Here is a 19455-nt window from a genome sequence, read left to right as displayed (position 1 = left end):
TCTGAACACCAAAGAACGTTGTTGTTGTTGTTGTTGTTGTCCCCCCACTATTTTATTGATGGAACTTAGGGTGGCTTAAAACTAAAATAGAAACAGCTAAAATTATATTTAAAAAGCAATAATTAAAAACAATTAAACATGCATGGGATTCACTGTAAAACATTATTTTAGACATGGGAGGGGAAAGTAAGTTTAAAATAAGAGCATATACTCCCTTCTTTGGTGAAAACCAGCCTCTGTAGTTAACAAAGCAAGTAGAAAAGGGGCTCAAAAAGCAAATGTGATTCTTAATTTCACACCTTTTTCTTTACAAAGGGCTGTTTGAAAGCCCCACTGTTTGCTCTGCAGTCTCAATACAGTAATTGGGACTTCAAATGGAAGCACTACTTGACATGCTATGACATTAGGTGGTAACTTTGGCCCACCAGGGGTGGGGGAGATAAAGATCTGACCCTCAGACCAGAAAAGGTTTCCCACCTCTGGTGAAGGGAAAAGGGGTTGTGGAGCTGTAAGGAGAAGGGTGGTTGGCAACTTATAAAGTGTGGGTGGCAAGGTGTGTTGGTAAGAGTAAGGAGAGGGGGAAGAGGTGGCTTTGGCAGGAGCTGGTGAATATGTACCATTGGCAAGCAGAGCGAGCAAGTGGGGCAGCCCCTAGTTATATCAAAATAAAATAAACAGGATACTGGAATGGACAGCCTTTGGTCTGGTTCAGCAGGACTCTCCTGATGCTCACCGTTATTCAGACATAGAGCACAAACAGAATCCAATAAGAGGAAATTGGAGAAAATAGACCGGGGGCGGGGGGGGGGGTGTTTGGCAAATGTATATGAAGGTGAGTAAGGCAGACGAATCCTCTTTTGCTAGGCACTGCAAAATTAGACACGTGGAAGCGTCTCCTCATCCTCTTCTTTCAACATACCGGTACATACAAACCTGTGACTTCCAACTACTAAAAGTGCCCCCACCCCTCTGAAATAATATCCACCAGTGACATCCAAACTATAGCCAACAAATTGGACTGAATAATAGAACAAAATAGCCTGTTATGACAAACCTAGACAGCATCTTAAAAAGCAGAGACATCACCTTGCCTACAAAGGTCCGTATAGTTAAAGCTATGGTTTTCCCAGTAGTGATGTATGGAAGTGAGAGCTGGACCATAAAGAAGGCTGATCACCGAAGAATTGATGCTTTTGAATTATGGTGCTGGAGGAGACTCTTGAGAGTCCCATGGACTGCTAGAAGATCAAACCTATCCATTCTTAAGGAAATCAGCCCTGAGTGCTCCCTGGAAGGACAGATCGTGAAGCTGAGGCTCCAATACTTTGGCCACCTCATGAGAAGAGAAGAACTCCCTGGAAAAGACCCTGATGTTGGGAGAAGGGGACGACAGAGGACGAGATGGTTGGACAGTGTTCTCGAAGCTACGAACATGAGTTTGACCAAACTGCGGGAGGCAGTGCAAGACAGGAGTGCCTGGCGTGCTATGGTCCATGGGGTCACGAAGAGTCGGACACGACTAAACGACTAAACAACAACAACAGCCTGTTATAAGACCAGGTTCTAGCATTCCTCGAAGGGCATCAAAGCTTGAGGCACATGGGGCAAGGAGGACATTTAGCAAGGCGTTTATTACACTGAGTCAGACAAATGGTCCACCTAGCCTTGTGTTGTCTACTCTGACTGGCAGCAGCTCACAAATGATTCCTTGGGGGGGGTCTTTCCTGGAACTGCAATCTGATAGCCTTTTGTTTAGAGATGGTGAGAACTGTGCTTGGGACCAAGATGCATACAAAGTACGGGCTGTGCCCCTCCCCATTTCTCATGTATTGCGGGTCACTAGAACTTGCACTTATAACATATGACTGAATTGGTATTCTTTCTCTAATTTAGTAACTGGTGCCACATTTCCATTTTGAGCTCCAAAGCTTTGGAAGAAGAGGCAAAACAAACAAAACATAGGCTGCAAGAGATGGGTTGATAGTGCCAAATACATAGCAGTCTTTACAGCCATCTGCATACTTGTCTTTCCTGTCAAGACCACTTTCCAGCTCTAGAACTGATTTTGTGGGACATCCCTTGAGGTTTTATTCTCTTCAAGGTAGTTTGGCCCATATCATCCTTCCTTGTGTTTATAAGAGCAATATCATAACTCCTAGTCTCATCTTCAAGGGAAAGTGTGCGCAAGAATAATATATACATGTAGATTTCTGGCTGTACAAACTTTGAAGCTGCCTTCCACCACTCCTGTACTGTGCTTTAAAACAGGTAGTGGAGGAGGTAGCAGCCTGTTCTCACTAATTGTTGCTTAATCCTAGTGGTGTGCTGCAAGAACAGCAATACCACTGCAACCACATTGTGGAATGACACTTGACCAACCATCTATGCCACTAGAGGTGCCAGGAGTATGAGAGCCTCTGCTCCATCCTGTCTTGCCATGTGCTGCTGGTTCTCTGCTAACTGCAAGGCTGAGGGTGGGGGGAGGGGAGGGGAGATGTATAACAAATGATCTGTTTTCATTCACAGATCTCAGTCCAATCAGTCATCTGTCAGTCTTGGGTTCCTGCCAGTTATTGTGTCAATTCCCACACCCACTTTCCTGTAGCCGGAGTCCTTAGAAAGCATTTTTTTCTCTGTCTTCCATGTTCCCTCCTCTCCACCCTGCTTGCCCTTGATTAGGATCAGACATGTTCTGGAGATGACTTACTGCAGGGAAGGAGTAGCTCACTTTATTTGTCCCTCACACACATCTCCCCAACAGTTTTCAGCCATGGGAGAAATTGTGGCAGTGGCCAAAGCCATTCCAGCTAAGGGAGCCTTGCCACTGAACAGCAAATGAGTCACAACTGTCTTGAAGCAATCTGCTTCTGTTGTGATTAGGGTTGGGGTAGGAGGAGAAAATTGATGCAGCTTGCTTTTAAAGGCCTAGTTTACTCTTTCTTCCTAATTTCCTAATTTACTCTTTCCCAAACAATAAATGAACAGAAATGCAGCCATTCTTAGAAATTTGCGCACTTCTGAATTTTGCAGGACAGCTCTCCACCCAAGTAATGTGTACAAAAATCCATGCACTAGTCCATAAAATTCATATGTTCGTGAAAATAACCTGACCTAATCCAGCAGGGCGCTTCTTATGTTTTTGCTTGTATCTGGTGTTTTTCAAGTGGTCATATCCTCATTCATACCACCCTCTCTCCTTCTTTACTACTCATGCCTGGCACCTCCATTATACACCTTCAGGCACCAGGCCTTTGGCTGATTCACATCCAATGCCCTTTTTAAATGTGTTGGGGGAGTTATTGGGTTGTTTTCCTTTTATCTTGACTGTGTATTTTGTGTTTTTATATTGTGATTTTTTTTCTGTTAACTACCCTGAGATCTGCAAGTATAGGGCAGTATACAAATTTAATAAATAAATAAATAAATATAAAAATGCCTCTTTCTAATGTTCCGAAGGCAGTTAGAAGGAACTGAGCATGAAGATGCTCATCCTCTTCTTTAATGGGAGCTTCCCTTTTCCAAGAGGAAGGGGTGAGGGCCAATTACCTGATTAAAGCTTTACAAGTTTTTGAGGTTGTTCTATGCAGGCTCAGGTTCCATCAGAGCGATTGCATGGAAGAGCACTTGAAAAAACATTTTTTACAGTAACTTTGTTTCTCCTTTAGATCTGGTTGAGGTGGCATCCTGTATTGTGGCTTTCTTCCAGACACTTGGAGATCATGACTTGATGCTGTAGTCATTGAGTAAGGAACATGCAAGGGCGAATTGGCCCCCACTTACAGCATAATACCTCCCGTAGCAAGTAGAAGGTGGCATCACTGATCATCCTTTACCCCACAGATTTAAGGAAGCCATACCTTTCTCCTTCTCCCCTTAGAGCTGGCCACAAAACTCATTCACAGGATAAAAAAAAAATACCCACATTAAAACCAAATGGTGTCATTAAGAAATATTAATGTGGTCATCAATGAGCATTAAGAGCCATGGCAGCCCATCAGTGTCCATTAGCTTAACTCACGTTAGAGGAGAGCAGTGGCTATGCAGCAATATGTGAATCTCTATCGGCAGTTACAGCTGAGTAGCCTCCCAGCAGACAACATGTTGACAGTGCTATTAAAGTAGAATTTGCTCATCCTAGGTGGCATTGATGTGTCACAGCCAAGCCCAACTCCCTAACACAACTCTCTTGTGCATTTAGCCATTTCAGAAAGTGCCGGGAAAATAAAGCAGCTTTTGAAGCTTCACAGAGGTTGACACCTCCCTTTGGGGAATCTGCTTCTTTGGCCCCATTATATAATACATTTTGCATCAACAGGCCAGAACAGGACACAAATGGAGACATTTGTTCACATATTGGAACATGCAACAAGAATGTATAGTATTATATGTTTGTTATGTGTTTGCAAATATTAAAACACTAGTATCATGAAGCTCGTTAAATTAACGGCTGCTAGAACATATGTGGACTACTTCGGGTCCTCCCTGCTGTGCTAGATTTCCACTTGCAGGGAGTTCTTAATGTAAGGGAGAACGAAAGCGGCCCAACGTTTTTTTTACTTTCTTTTTACGTTTTTTTTACTTTCCCTAGCACGGTGAATCATCAGTTCCATTGCTACCCCTGATGGCGGCCTCATTTCATAGAATCATGGAATCATAGAGTTGGAAGAGACCACGAGGGCCATATAGTCCAACCCCCTGCCAAGCAGGAAACACCATCAAAGCATTCCTGACATATGCCTGTCAAGCCTCTGCTTAAATACCTCCAAAGAAGGAGACTCCACCACACTCCTTGGTAGCAAATTCCACTGCCGAACAGCTCTTACTGTCAGGAAGTTCTTCCTAATGTTTAGGTGGAATCTTATTTCTTGAAGTTTGAATCCATTGCTCCGTGTCCGCTTCTCTGGAGCAGCAGAAAACAATCTTTCTCCCTCCTCCATATGACATCCTTTCATATATTTGAACATGGCTATCATATCACCCCTTAACCTTCTCTTCTCCAGGCTAAACATACCCAGCTCCCTAAGCCATTCCTCATAAGGCATCGTTTCCAGGCCTTTGACCATTTTGGTTGCCCTCCTCTGGACACGTTCCAGCTTGTCAGTATCCTTCTTGAACTGTGGTGACCAGAACTGGACACAGTACTCCAGGTGAGGTCTGACCAGAGCAGAATACAGTGGTACTATTACTTCCCTAGATCTAGATGCTATACTCTTATTGATGCAGCCCAGAATTGCATTGGCTTTTTTAGCTGCTGCATCACACTGTTGACTCATGTCAAGTTTGTGGTCTACCAAGACTCCTAGATCCTTTTCACATGTACTGCTCTCAAGCCAGGTGTCTCCCATCCTGTATTTGTGCCTTTCATTTTTTTTGCCCAAGTGTAGTACTTTACATTTCTCCTTGTTAAAATTCATCTTGTTTGCTTTGGCCCAGTTGTCTAATCTGTTAAGGTCATTTTGAAGTGTGATCCTGTCCTCTGGGGTATTAGCCACCACCCCACCACCCCCAATTTGGTGTCATCTGCAAACTTGCTCAGGATGCCCTCAAGCCCATCATCCAAGTCATTGATAAAGATGTTGAATAAGACTGGGCCCAAGACAGAGCCCTGTGGCACCCCACTAGTCACTACTCTCCAGGATGAGGAGGAGCTGTCACAGTGTTTCCCTAGTCTCAGATGGAAGCAAGCATTTAATATGTGAATTAGGAGTTGGAAACTTGCATGGTGATTGGTCAGTATTTATTTAGTTATTTTCCCTGATTTGAACTATAAAATGATGATTTTCTTGAGTCGAAATGAGAGTACCCCTAAACATTTTTAAAGGAAAAAAGCACTGATGAAAGCTCTAAAACAAAACACACAAAAAACATGTGTTCTATTCCCCTCAAATCTGGCTGTACATACTGCACAGCAAAAGATGAGCACAGTGGGGATAAGGGACACCCCTGTCTTGTACCTCTCTTAATATTACAGTTTTCTGTTAGGTTATCATTTATAACTAATTTAGCTCTTTGTTGCGAGTATATTGCATTCATACCTTTATGTATACCTTTATAGAAATTTTCTCCCACTCCTAATAATAATAATAATAATAATAATAATAATACCGGTAATAATAATATTGTATTAATATCCTGCCCTCCCTGGCCAAATCGGACTCAGGACAGCTAACATCAAAGTTCCTGTTTGGATACTATATATTTTTAATATGCTAGTTGTGATAATTTTATGCCTATTAAAATTGTCCATAGTTATATTTTATGTTTCTAAAGTAACAGAATGACTTTCAATCTGGAAAAGAAAAAAGAAGTGCTAATGTAGCATTTTTTTCCATTTTTCCAAAAATTTTCGTTTCCCCCTGAAAAAAACCGGGGGGGGGATGGGTTTTTTCCGAGCTTAATTTTTTTTGGAAATTTTACATCTCTACTTCTGACTTCTAAAGCATGTCAAAATCTTATACACACACTTACCTGGAAGTAAAACCCATTAAACTCTGTTGGGCGTACTTCTGAGTAGACAGGATTGCACTGTGAGTCTGTTGTTTCTTAGCAATAGTGCTCATCTTTGAGGGAAACATGTTTAGGGGTACTCTCATTTCGACTCAAGAAAATCATCATTTTATAGTTCAAATCAGGGAAAATAACTAAATAAATACTGACCAATCACCATGCAAGTTTCCAACTCCTAATTCACATATTAAATGCTTGCTTCCATCTGAGACTCGGGAAACACTGTGACAGCAAATGAGGCCACCATCAGGGGTACCAATGGAACTGATGATTCACTGTGCTAGGGAAGAAAGTAAAAAAAATTTAATTTTTTTTCCCGTTTCTTCTCCTGTTAGATGCACAAAATGTTTAGGGATATGCATACCCCTGCAACCCCTCAGAATAAAAGCACTGGCTTTCATAATCCAAATCTTCAAATACCCAGATTTCCAAAAGAGCTGTGCTTTCAGAACAGCCCAATATGTTACACTGAGTGAATAAAGAGAGATTCAGAACAACAGGACATGACAGAATTGGTTTACAACACCAACAGATTAGAAAAGTGGTAATTTATTCCCTTTGCACATCTTTTGCACTACAGTTGTCAGGTGTCCTTTATTTTAAAACACGTACTTTATTTCAAAGGCTGTTTCACAAAACACAAGGCAACAAAATGTAAAAGGGTACAAAATTCCCCTTAGTCAATGAAAAGCTAAAAGGGTTTGGGTTTTTCTATTAAAAAAGCTTTGGGTGTGTGGTAGAGGGAAATAAAATTATTTCCTCACAGCACACTAAGGATCATTGAGATAATGTATGTGAAGTGCTTTGAGCACTGTGAAGCTTTGTATAAATGCTTAGGTATTACTGCAGTGGAGTTCAATAAAAAGGTTAGACAAATTCATTATATGCATCAAATAGCTGTTGCTATTAACAAAATGCTTGGGACATGCTTCTTGTGGCTGAGAACATTGTAGAATGTTAGATCTCAGGAAATAACTGACAAGGACAGGAATCCCTTGGTTTTGTTAGTGTCTGTGATGTTATATATGCACTATTTAGTTATTAGAATATGTCTGTTCTGCCATTCTTACACAAAAGAAATATAAGGTTAATTAGGATAAACAATCAGGATATAAAAGATTGTACAAATATATATATATATTAAATCTAATAACAAGAAACAAAACTTTAATACAACAGTAATGCTCTTGCTACATAAATCTAGTAGTGGAGATATTCTAAGATAGCTGACTACTGGAACAATATCGTTTGCTTTGTGCAGTTTTTCTGAGCCATCAATCCAATATATCTTTTTCAAAATAAATAATCTGTTCCCTACAATCTGGATTAAACCAGGCATGGGCATCAAGGCAGTCAATTAGACTCAACCTTGCAGCCAATTAGACTCAATGTTTTTACAGTATTTCCATTTTGGGTCCATGTGCCACAAGCATGGATTGGAGCAGGAGACTGTAGTCATTTACCTTTGGGGGGAAATTAAATGATTTACTTTTGTGTTTAGGTGGTTCTGTTTATTGTTGTACTGAGGTGTTAAATCAGCACATTCAAAGAAACAGCAGAAGCCTGCAACTCCCATACCAAAGCCAGAAGCTATTTTCAAAGGAGGCAGGTTCTGCCTGACTCCATCTTCCACTGGCCCATGAGCCTGGCAGGCAAAGGAAAGTGATTTATTCCTCCTGATAAATGGGGGAAAGTGGATGAAAAGATTAAATCATCTCTCCTTGCACTCACAGAAATGTGCTGCTGACCCCATGCTCTGGCAGGGTCAGGAGGAGTCAGCAATGAGGGGCTAGAAAGCTTCACAGTGGGCGGGCAGTTTGCAGTCGGTAATTGAAGTGGAATGAGGAAATGCTCTGTGCCGTTGATGGGACCCCGTCTATCCAGAAGATTGTTGCTGGTCCCTTTAGTTTCACTGCTGGGTGGGAGAGGAAGGCATCCTAGATTCTTAGTGACCTACTCTTCAAACAACGACCATTAAGCTAATAAAAAGTCAGGAGGCTTCTGGTTACTGATATGATTCCCAGTTATGAATTGGGGTCATGGAAGTTTGGCAATAAGTTAAGGGAAGGACAGTAGCTAAGTGGTAGAGCACATGGCTTTGCATGCAAAAAGAATGCAGGTTCAACCTCCAAATAAGGAGCCCAACAAGACATGACACTACAGTGGTACCTCTACTTACGAATTTAATGTGTTCCGAACACACATTTGTAAGTTGAAAAAAATTGTAAGTCGAATGCCATAGGAATGCATTGGGAGGAAAAATTCGTAAGTCGAAGCAACCCTATCTAAAAATTCATAAGTAGAAAAAATCCTATCTAAACCGCATCCAAGATGGCGGACGGAGCTCCATTTGTAAGTAGAAAAATTCGTAAGTAGAGTTATTTGTAAGTAGAGGTACCACTGTATTCACATAATTAACAGCTATATGAATCCTCTGGATTGGGGTCAGGATTAAGAACACAACAGGGGGCAAACAGTTAAGTTCCCCTATTTCTCCCCTCTGCTAAAGATACAATGCAGACTGTGGAGGTGGGGAGCTTCTCTCCCCCCCCCCCCGGCTATTTACTTTGGTGGGGTGGTATCCATGCATTTGCTGGTTTCATGAATGGTGTCACATCTATGATGGGACTTTAGAGACCCCTGTCTTAAACAGGAGTCTAGTGTAGACAGCCCTAAGGTAGATGAACCAATGGATGTCATGGCTAAAAGTCCAACGTAGTAACCACTACACCATGCTTTGCTAGTTCACTAGTCTATTTTTGTCACCTGATACTAATAAAGTGGGAATTCTGCTATTGTGCTGCTGATCTTTAATATATTTTGACTGTTCTTTGTGCTATGGCATGGGACTCTGAGGGTGTGGTTATAAGGGCTCCCGCATTACCACTACAGCACTGGCTATTGGATACAAGATGCCTTTGGCCGGATCCAGCAGGGCTTTACGTAAATTCTAAACCTCCACCTGCGGGCCATAATATAGTATTTGAATTGACCTGGTAAATATGTCTCAATTTCTACAAGATGTGATATAATTGATTCCCAGAAAGGAGAACCAAATCACAGAGAGGCTGGAGTCATCTATACAGGTTATTACTAGCCATCATAGAGCACAATATGTCATCTCTACGTGTGTTACTATTACACTGAATTTTACAGAGTCTAAACTGTGAGGAAAAAGTGAAGCTGAACAAGGAAATACAGTATAAGAGGATGATGTCTTCTTCATAGTTTTGTGCAAATGCCCAGTAAAAATTGAGTGTTGCTATTCCACAGCAAATGCCCAGTACATGACTGGGGCGGGGGGCTTAATTCCCGCCCCAAAAAATGAACCCAACATTCTCAGTTATTTGAAACAGTAATCAATATGCATCTTCAAATGCTAACAACTGCTGTTCTTGGAGCAGGTCAGACCTGAAATGTATTAGTGGTTCAGAGGTGTGTGGGTATGACTGGGTTAACAGGGGATGTTGCAAACCAGAATTGAGTGGGAGGGGGAAATAAGAGTACAGTAGCAACAGATGTGGCAGGAAATTACACAGATACATTTGGCACACAATGCATGCATGCCCTGCTTTGTATTACTACCTTGTTCCTTATGTCTCATTACTATTAGCTTCCTTAACCTATTTCTGTACTTACTTACTTGCTACCTAATTATTCAACAGCAGTTAAATTGTTGTTAAACAGCTGCTGATTTCTAAAATATATATATTACTTTTTAGACTACCCTATAGCCCAATCAGGAGATTGTAGAAATGTGTCTATTTGCATTATACTTTATTGTAGTACATGTTATCACTTGAAATAGTATCAGAAGCTTATGGCTTTGCCTGTCAGAACATCTAGGTCTGTACCACAATCAATACTACCTTGGGACTGAAAAAATGGAGCAAGTACTTTGTGAGGGAACCAGACCAATAATACTTTGGTTCTCTTAATTTTTTTAAAAAAATCCTAAATTCAGTTCTCTACATTTCTATACCAATTTGTGATTTGAAAATAACCCTCATTAAAATTCATCGGCATTTTAGTACAGATTTCTCCTAAAAAACACACATTTGTATGCAGTTTTCACATTTTTGCAATCAATATCCCCATATATAATGATTTTCTTGTATCTTGTTATTCTGCTTCTGAGTTCCTCAAACTCAGAACTTGAACCATTACCACAACTGGAAATTTTAAAAGCTCTATTGATTAAATCAGTACAGCATTCCAACATGGGTCTGCAGGTTACAAACAGCTAAAGCACAACTAAGCACTGTGATATGTTGCCAGGCTTAGCTAAGACACCAATTCACCATTTGGCATGTGCCCTATACTCTCCTTTTGGAGAGCAGGGCAGGCATAGATATGCACACAGGTTACATCAGGACTGTGCAAGCAAGTGGGTACTCCTCCTCCATAGAGGCTGGGCAGGCATGGTTTGCTCACAGTGGTGCTGTCACTGCCACCTCCTTGGAGATGGAGGTGTTGTCAGCTGAGCTGGATCACTGTCCAGATTTATTCCCAGGTGCCTTCTCTGAAGGGGAAGGCTCTTCAGTGATAGGGGAAGTGTCAGGGACTGGACAGACGAAGAGGAGTGGTGGAGACCGCCTCCCCAGGAGCCTTCCAGAGAGGAGAAAGAGGCAGATAGTATAGGTCTACAGGACTATACCGGAGGAGGAGGAGGAGGCAGAAGTTGGGAAATAATGGGAGAGGAGGAGCAGGAACCAGGTAGCATGGAACAGGCCAACCCTGAGCAGCAGTTGAATGACACACTGTCATTGGAGAGTCTCCCGGAACCCGTACCCTCCTCCAAAACCAGGCGTTCATTGTAGTTGTATCTCTGTACTATGAAAAAAGAATGTTTAAAATATTAATCAGTTTTATCCTTTTGCATTACACCGGAGGCATTGTCAGCAACCTTGTTGTTAGGCACATAGTAAGCTGCCTTATAACGGATCAGACCATTGCTCTGTCTAGCTCAGTATTGCCTACAGTCTACACTGATGGGCCGTAGTTCTCCACGGTTTCAGGCAGCCGTAACTGGAGGTGGTGGGGATTGCACCTGATGCCTTCTTCATGCAAAACAGATGCTCTGCAACTGAGCAATGGCCCTTCGTGTTTTAACTTTTTTTATCTAACTTGGACTAAACTGGAGTCTAGTTGATCCCAATATCAGAACTGCAAAGTGCATTTTACAAATGTAGGAGGATTAAATCAGTACCTACTGCAAACATAAAGTCTACTTTGACTACACTGTACATTTGACACATCTTGAATTTTCTCTCACACGTTTTAGCATCACATATGAAATTCCCCACTGGAGTTGCTAGAACTTTGTTGATGTACGTACATATAGAAATATGGAAGTTGGCCTTGTAAGGTTTGCAGGCATTTTGCTCATACCCTACCTGCTGTCTGTGCGCCAGTTGATGTGCTTTCTAAAACTGCAGTGACCTTTTTGCCATTGCAAAGATATTAATTAGCTACTGCCTGAATACCTGTGCACACAATGGTGTCAGGGCTTTAAAAGCAAGCTTTTGTAGCCCTCTTAGTAACCTGTTGCCCAGATAACAGGTCCAGTACGATCAGCCTGTCAGTTCCTCTGTGCCACAGTGACAGCACAGCCTGTGATTCAGGGGAACTCTACAATGCGTTGGGCTGCCATATACAAGGCAATGACACTTTAAATATAAATTAGCAAGCAAACTACAGCTCCCACCAGTACATTTGCCTTCCCCATCATTTCTGCTTAGATTAGACACAAAACAATGTGTCAAGTGGATTTTTGGGGGGAGAAACAAAGTTAAAGAATGCTAAGTAAACTTGAAGAAACTTCTGTTGCATCAACCAGACAAGACTGAAGTGAATTATTATATCCTCTGTTTTGTATAAAGCAGCTAAAAATAACATTTATTGTGATCAATTATATGGGGCAGGGCTTACCCCCCCCCCACACACACACCAGTATTTAATTCAAGTTGGCATCCCTGGGAGGAAGTGGCCTGCAAGCAGTAGGACTGTCCATTTTATTGATTTTACTTTCAGCATGTGTCAGGAGATAAGGACCTCTAGCCCAGAGATAAATTTGCTGGCTTTGGATGAGTTATTTTGGATTCTGGCAGGTGTACAACACTTCATCTTTCCCAGCTTTCTGTTCCTGCTTTGTTATGTTTGACTAAACAAGGACTATGCAGAATAATTTCTTGGCAATGCACAACACTGAGCTGAAAAATTATTCCTCTCATTTCAGGGTGCTGACCTGAAGAAAGGGAATCCAAAAGGCCATGTATTAACAGGTAAGCAGATACTGAACACATCTACCAATTGGTCTTGGCATTGAATGGAAAGCAGACTCTGGGTTCTATTTTTGTGTAGGAGTTATGGATTCCCATTCATGTATGTGATCTTGGTTGCTTCTAAGTCAAATAAGGCCACAGCCCTTCTCAGTACAGGAAAATGAATCCCTAGGGCTTTGGATATTCTGACACAGCCACTAGGTCTCTAATCCGTTAAGAAGCTGTCGGGTGGTTTAAAAAATGTATTTCTTTAGAGCTCTTGCTGACTAGAAAGAAGATAGCTCCCTGAAAGCAGATTAATAAATCCAAGGAACATAAGGATCCTTATTCACGAATGAAAAGAATCCAATGGAAACCCACAAAAGGAAGCATTTCACTACCTTGTCTTTGGTTCAGAATCCTAAAAAAGAAAAGAAAATGGTATTCCAAACAACACAAGAGACAAGACCCACAACACCTCTCTGGATTCCACTTCTTTCCCTAGTCTAGTTAATGATCTTAGACTTGGCACCCATCATTTTTCCAATCTGCAGCATAAGACACACTTTTAAAATAATACTTTATTGAAATAGTTTGTTGCACTTTGGCCAATCAGGCATAAGTATACATACACTTATACTAATACAGTGGTACCTCGGTTTAAGAACAGTCCAATTTAAGAACAATTCGTTTACAAACTCCGCAAAACCAGAAATAGTGACCTGGTTTGAGAACTTTACCTCGGTCTAAGAACGGAATCCGAACAATGGAAGGGCACCAGCAGCAGGAAGCCTCATTAGGGAAAGCACGCCTCGGTTTAAGAATGGCTTTGGTTTACGACCGGACTTCCGAAACGGATTACGTTTGTAAACCAAGGTACCACTGTACCAATATCATAAAGCAAAAGTAAGTATCAAAGTAAGCACATACAAAATACATTATCATGGTAAACTGTTTCTCTCTTTATAATAATGCCAATGTAAGAATGCCGCAGCACAGTCCCTATTAGAGGTGTTGTAGTGCCACATTGCAATCCTGGATTTGCATGAAGACAGGCTGCACAATAGCAGCAGCCATGGCATGGAAACAAAAAGTGTGGAACACTGAAGGGTGGTTTAAAACAGGGGTTGGCAACCTAAGGCTCATGGGCCACAAGCAGCCCACAGGGGTTGTTTAACTTGCCCATGAGCCACCCCCAAACCGAGCCGCCCGCTCAGCGACTCCCCGCGCGCTGCACTGAACCAGCGCAGCGCAGCATGGGGACTAGCTTCTGTGGCACCGGAAATTGCATTTGCACATGCGCAGATGTCAAAAATCCTGTCTGTGCAGATGAGACGCCGGAAATTGCGGGTGTACACACTCACACACACGCGCAATCCGGCCCACAGAGGGATCTCTGCTGGAGTGAACCGGCCCAGGCAAGGTAAACCTTGCTGACCCCTGATTTAAAACAAAGGCAGAAGTTTGTCTAGAACAGGGACAGAAGGAACTGAGAGGCAAATGGTGGTTTAAAACAACAGAGGTTTGAGTAAAGTGATAAGGAAAATGACTTTCTCCAAGATGGGAACCACTTTGCCCCAGAATTTAAACATTTCCCTGAAACATTTTATTATGGAAGACTATCACCATCACTCACCACTTTCTGTGCACATACACACCCTGCAAGTCCTTCCACTGCATCTGTGAGGACTGAATGGAGTCTGAGATTAATTGAGGGCACTAGGAGAAGGGGACGTCAGAGGACAAGATGGTTGGACAGTGTTCTCGAAGCTACGAACATGAGTTTGACCAAACTGCGGGAGGCAGTGGAAGACAGGAGTGCCTGGCGTGCTATGGTCCATGGGGTCACGAAGAGTCGGACACGACTAAACGACTAAACAACAACAACAATGTGGCTATCCCTCTAGAAAGTGTCGTGTGCCACCCAGGGTTTTGTATTCCTCCTAAAAGTGATTGTTCTCTTTGCCTTTAAATCCTTCCTCTAACCTCCTATTCCATATGGTCTGAGGCTTATCCCCTTAATCCTTATTTCCAGCTGCAACTAATGTGCTTTAAGTATATACAACAGCATTTATATCTGCATACCTTCCTGGTCTTGTTTCTCTCTTTGCTGTTTTTCCCAGTGTGTGTGTGCATATCTATATATATTTTAGACTATATGGTCCTTTGGAACCTGTTTGCCTGTGATAACTCTGTAAGATGCCATACATAGTGATGGTGCTCTATACTGTAATTCATTTATTAATCATTTATCTTTACCTGTTGATCCCAAATACAGTATTAACAATGTTACCTCCTCCCAGTGCAGCAGTGTCGCCGCTAATGCTTTCCTTAAAATAAAAAAGTTGTTTGTAGGACTATGCACCACCTCCCCCAAAAAAACACTGCAGCGCACATCTTCTCCAAATGATTTTAAAAAAAAATAATAATAAAATAAAACTGTCAGTTGAACTTCTCTACTTTTGATTGCAAGAGAAATTGACAAAAAAGACACCAATAATCAAGCTGAAGGCTCCATTTCTCTCATGGTGCAGGGACTCAATATGTGCTTGTTTGCAGGAGGATCATTAGAAAGGGGGGTGAGGTTGGGATGTGCTTTGCATCATGATGCAGATATGCCCTTAGGCTGCAATTCTCCTGCACACATTTACCTGGAAGTTAGTCACATTGAACTCAATGAAACTTACTTCAGAGTAGACATGTATAGGTCTGCAGAATTCTCCCTACCCTGCCCATTGCAGTCTCAGGGCACTCCCTGAGGAGATCTCAGCTGAACAGCAAAGCTAAGGAATCATTGTACACTCAGATCTCTTCTCTAGCTAGTACAACAAAATGAAGAGGTGGTAAAAGTAGTGTGTGGATAAACCTTTCCATCACAGATGAATCTTGGGCTGGTAATCCTGCCCACCCATTTCATCTTCTCAGAGATGGTTTTTGTAAATTCAAATACAGTGGTACCTCAGGTTACAGACGCTTCAGGTTACAGACTCCGCTAACCCAGAAATAGTACCTCGGGTTAAAAACTTTGCCCCAGGATGAGAACAGAAATCGCAGTGGGAGGCCCCATTAGCTAAAGTGGTACCTCAGGTTAAGAACAGTTTCAGGTTAAGAACGGACCTCCAGAACGAATTAAGTTTGTAACCCGAGGTACCACTGTACTCTGTAGTGAGAAACCATGGGTAACATATCTGCTCATATTATTTACTCTATGCCATCAATGGCAGCCTGTACACCAGGCATCCCCAAACTGTGGCCCTCCAGATGTTTTGGCCTACAACTCCTATGATCCCTAGCTAACAGGACCAGTGGTTGGGGAAGATGGGAATTGTAGTCCAAAACATCTGCAGGGCCAAAGTTTGGGGATGCCTGCTGTACACTCTCAGCTCTAATCCCTGTTAATAGCAGCAGCAAATCACGCAGAACATTTGAAAAATGTGAACCACCATTTATTTGAGCATTTGTATATGCAATGCTAACAATGGTTTGCACTTAATAAAAGTGAAACCTTACGTTAGATAGAATGTTGATTTCCTAGATTTTTCTTTCATAGACTACCCTGCATCAACAATATAAGCAAATGGCACAAATAGCTTGACCTTGCAACACCTTCCACCAGCTGGAGGATTTTCAGGATTGGGCCCAAGCAGGAGTCTTGTTGCCCAAGGAAAACAAAATGGAGAAAGAGCATCACCTGTGAATTAAATATGTTTTCAATAAATGTGTTCAACCACCTGAGATGCTGTTCAAGGAAGATTCCCACCCCCCCACCCCACCCCACAAAAAAAATCATTATACACTCTGGAGGAATTTTAGCCTCTCTGGTCCCTTCACATCACATCTTCTTTTCCTGAATCCAATCTGAAATGCCCTTCAATCTAAGATTGGGGTTTTAAACAGCTAGCATCTGCATACATAATAGCTCTGCTTGGTATTAGGCTCTTTTTCATGACACGTGGGGAGTGGAGAGCTGTCAACTCACTAGGGAGGCACTGGAGGTTGACAGCAAGTAATACCCGGCTCCATTTAAATCTGAGCTCTTCAGGAATCAAGTGTAGCTTCCACCTGCTGATATAGTACAACCCATGCACTAGACCAGGCACAGGCAAACTCGGCCCTCCAGATGTTTTGAGACTACAATTCCCATCATCCCTGACCACTGGTCCTGTTAGCTAGGGATCATGGGAGTTGTAGGCCAAAAACATCTGGAGGGCCGAGTTTGCCTATGCCTGCACGAGACTCAAACATATGGAAGCCAAACAGTCTTTCTGCCCTCCTGAGACCACCAAGAAGCCCTGTTCTGATTGTTCTCCCAGGTGGGCACTTAAACTGGAACTCTGAAGCAGATTATAGGGTATTAGCTGGTTAGTATGAGCAGAGGTGATGCTTTAAATATCCCATCCCAAACCATTTAAGCCTTTCAAGATCACCACCAATACTTTCAGTTGGGCCTGGAAACACACAAGCAACCAGTGCAACCGGTATAATATAGGTGTGTTATGTTCTGACTGCCTGGCACCAACCACTAATCAGGTGGTTGCAACCCAGTTTCCAAAACTATATTTAAAGGCAGACCCACACAGAGTGCACTCTTGCAGTCCAACATGGGGGGGGGGGAATGCGACAGAAAGCACCTAAAGAAAAACCTGAGGGGAAAATCGGTTGCTTAAAGGAGGGGCTGCAGAATGTTGAACAACATGATGGATTGTGTGCACAGAGTACTGAGAAGCAGACAGTGACTGGAATAAGTCTAAATGATCCCTTTAGGGAATGCTTTAAGGCTTGGGTGTCATCCTTTGGGAGACAGGTTAAGGGAGGTAAATAGAGGTGGGGTTTGGAGAGAGGAACTGATCTGAGCTCGAGTCGCTGGGAAAAGTAGGTAAGGTTAAAGGGAAGTTTTTCTAAAGGAAAAAAGGCAAGAGCATGCTTGTGAGCACATGGCAAGGAGCCAGGCACCAGAGGAGACAAGAGGGAAGCAGGGAGGGTGGGAAAGGTGCTCAGAGCACACTCGTACACACCAGGTGCTCTACAGGGAGATGTGAGGTTTGCACCACAAATCCCCATCTGCTCACATAATCATAACTGCCCATTTAAAAACCATAACCGGGTTGTAATGATGGCTTAATAGGGCCTCTCTGAATAGGAATCAGAGCTTTAGCTGGATAAAATAAAAAAAATCTAGTTCTAAAGTCTGATGCAATATTGCAACACAAACAAATTGGTATGGAGCAATATAGAGTTTAAAATACAGACATATGCCTGAGAGGGACAAGGGAAGAAAGAAGGATGCACTCACACATCAGTCTGGGTATAGGAATGTGGGAAGGCAGCAATTTCCACTCCAACCTGTATGCTTCACAATCAGTGCTGTCTCTGTTTAGCTGCAGTTCAGTTTCTTCTGTCACGGGTTAAAATTTGCCACTGTTAGTTTAATACAAAAGGAACTGAGTCGGCATGAGTCAGTTGCCTACAATGAATTGGCAAATCCTTCATGACTCAAGCAACCTTTCACCTACATATGCCTGTATATATAGAGCAGGCATCCCCAAACTTCAGCCCTCCAGATGTTTTGGACTACAATTCCCATCATCCCTGACCACTGGTCCTGTTAGCTAGGGATCATGGGAGTTGTAGGCCAAAACATCTGGAGGGCCGCAGTTTGGGAATGCTTGATATAGAGTGATCGTTGATTGTGTGTGTGGTGTGGTGGGTTGGTAGGAAGTTGGCTGAGTTTGGTGTGTATAAAAGCTGCCAGTTGTAATTGGAGGAGAAGACTTTTTTAAAGAATAAAAGCAGCATTCTGCAAAGTGCTCTTTCTCAAGGACTCTTTGTGCCGACTAGGATCTGAGGACCAGGCAAAGGAGGTCAGAAACTTTTCCTTTTCAAACACTGACATCTTCAATTTACATTGTTTGGATCATTGTCCACTGTTTAACATGTGTTAAAGAATTATTTAACACACAACTTAGATTCGTTTCAATGTAAAGGAAAGTCAAAACAATGTTTAAAAAGTAATTAAGTACATATCTTTTATGGACTTAAAGAACAACAATGTAAGTGACTGTAGATCTTATTCACTTGACCAACTCCCATTTCTAACCACAGAGTAACACATGGAAAGCCGCAGTTTCCATTTCCTTTTACATTTTCAACAGAATTCTCCAATATCTCTAGCTGAATAACAGGTGAACTTGACCAAGAAATCGCGGGAAATTGCAGATGGGGGGAGACTGGGTATATAGCGCCTGGAATAAGTAAATAAATAGGATGATTTAAAAGGGCAAGAAAGAAACTTTGGCTGGTTCCTATTACAAAGAGGCCATATCTTTGATTGTCCAGGGGTGGGTGTCTGTTGTTAAGAGAATAAATACAATGCATCATTTGAACAACATTATTTTATTCCTTATAGAGTACCAAAGACCCACACCACCACCTAACAGTGGTTACCACCGCTACCAGTTCCTCCTCTATGAACAGCCAGGTGACGAAACTATATACCTAAACCCATCGAAAGGTGCATCTTTAGGTAAGGGACTATGTCACTTTATTCCATAAGCAGAAAAAAGCCCACATTTGTTTTTTCAATAATGCATCAGTGTATTAATTTTCTCCAGTTGGTATCTCTGTCTCTGTTTTCAGCATGATAAAATGTAATTGGGAATATGCGAAGGTACTTTAGAATGTTTGT

General features: G+C 42.1%; 1 protein-coding gene across 3 annotated transcripts in view; it reads left to right on the top strand.

Annotated features, from left to right (window-relative positions):
* Positions 1-19455, top strand: part of PEBP4 (phosphatidylethanolamine binding protein 4) — a 251323-nt gene that overhangs the window by 194474 nt on the left and 37394 nt on the right. For 2 of the 3 annotated variants that reach the window (XM_035139114.3, XM_088657824.1), the window contains 2 exons: positions 12746-12791; positions 19177-19293. In XM_035139114.3, the coding sequence (XP_034995005.1) occupies positions 12746-12791; positions 19177-19293 (163 nt within the window). The remainder of the gene's footprint in view (positions 1-12745; positions 12792-19176; positions 19294-19455) is intronic. The other variant, XM_088657825.1, reaches the window with a different exon arrangement.

This window comes from Zootoca vivipara, chromosome 14 (assembly GCF_965207765.1).
Source record: "Zootoca vivipara chromosome 14, rZooViv2.hap1.1, whole genome shotgun sequence".
Taxonomy (NCBI): Eukaryota; Metazoa; Chordata; class Lepidosauria; order Squamata; family Lacertidae; genus Zootoca; species Zootoca vivipara.
Note: the sequence above shows the minus strand (reverse complement) of the source record. Positions and strands in the feature narration are given on the sequence as shown.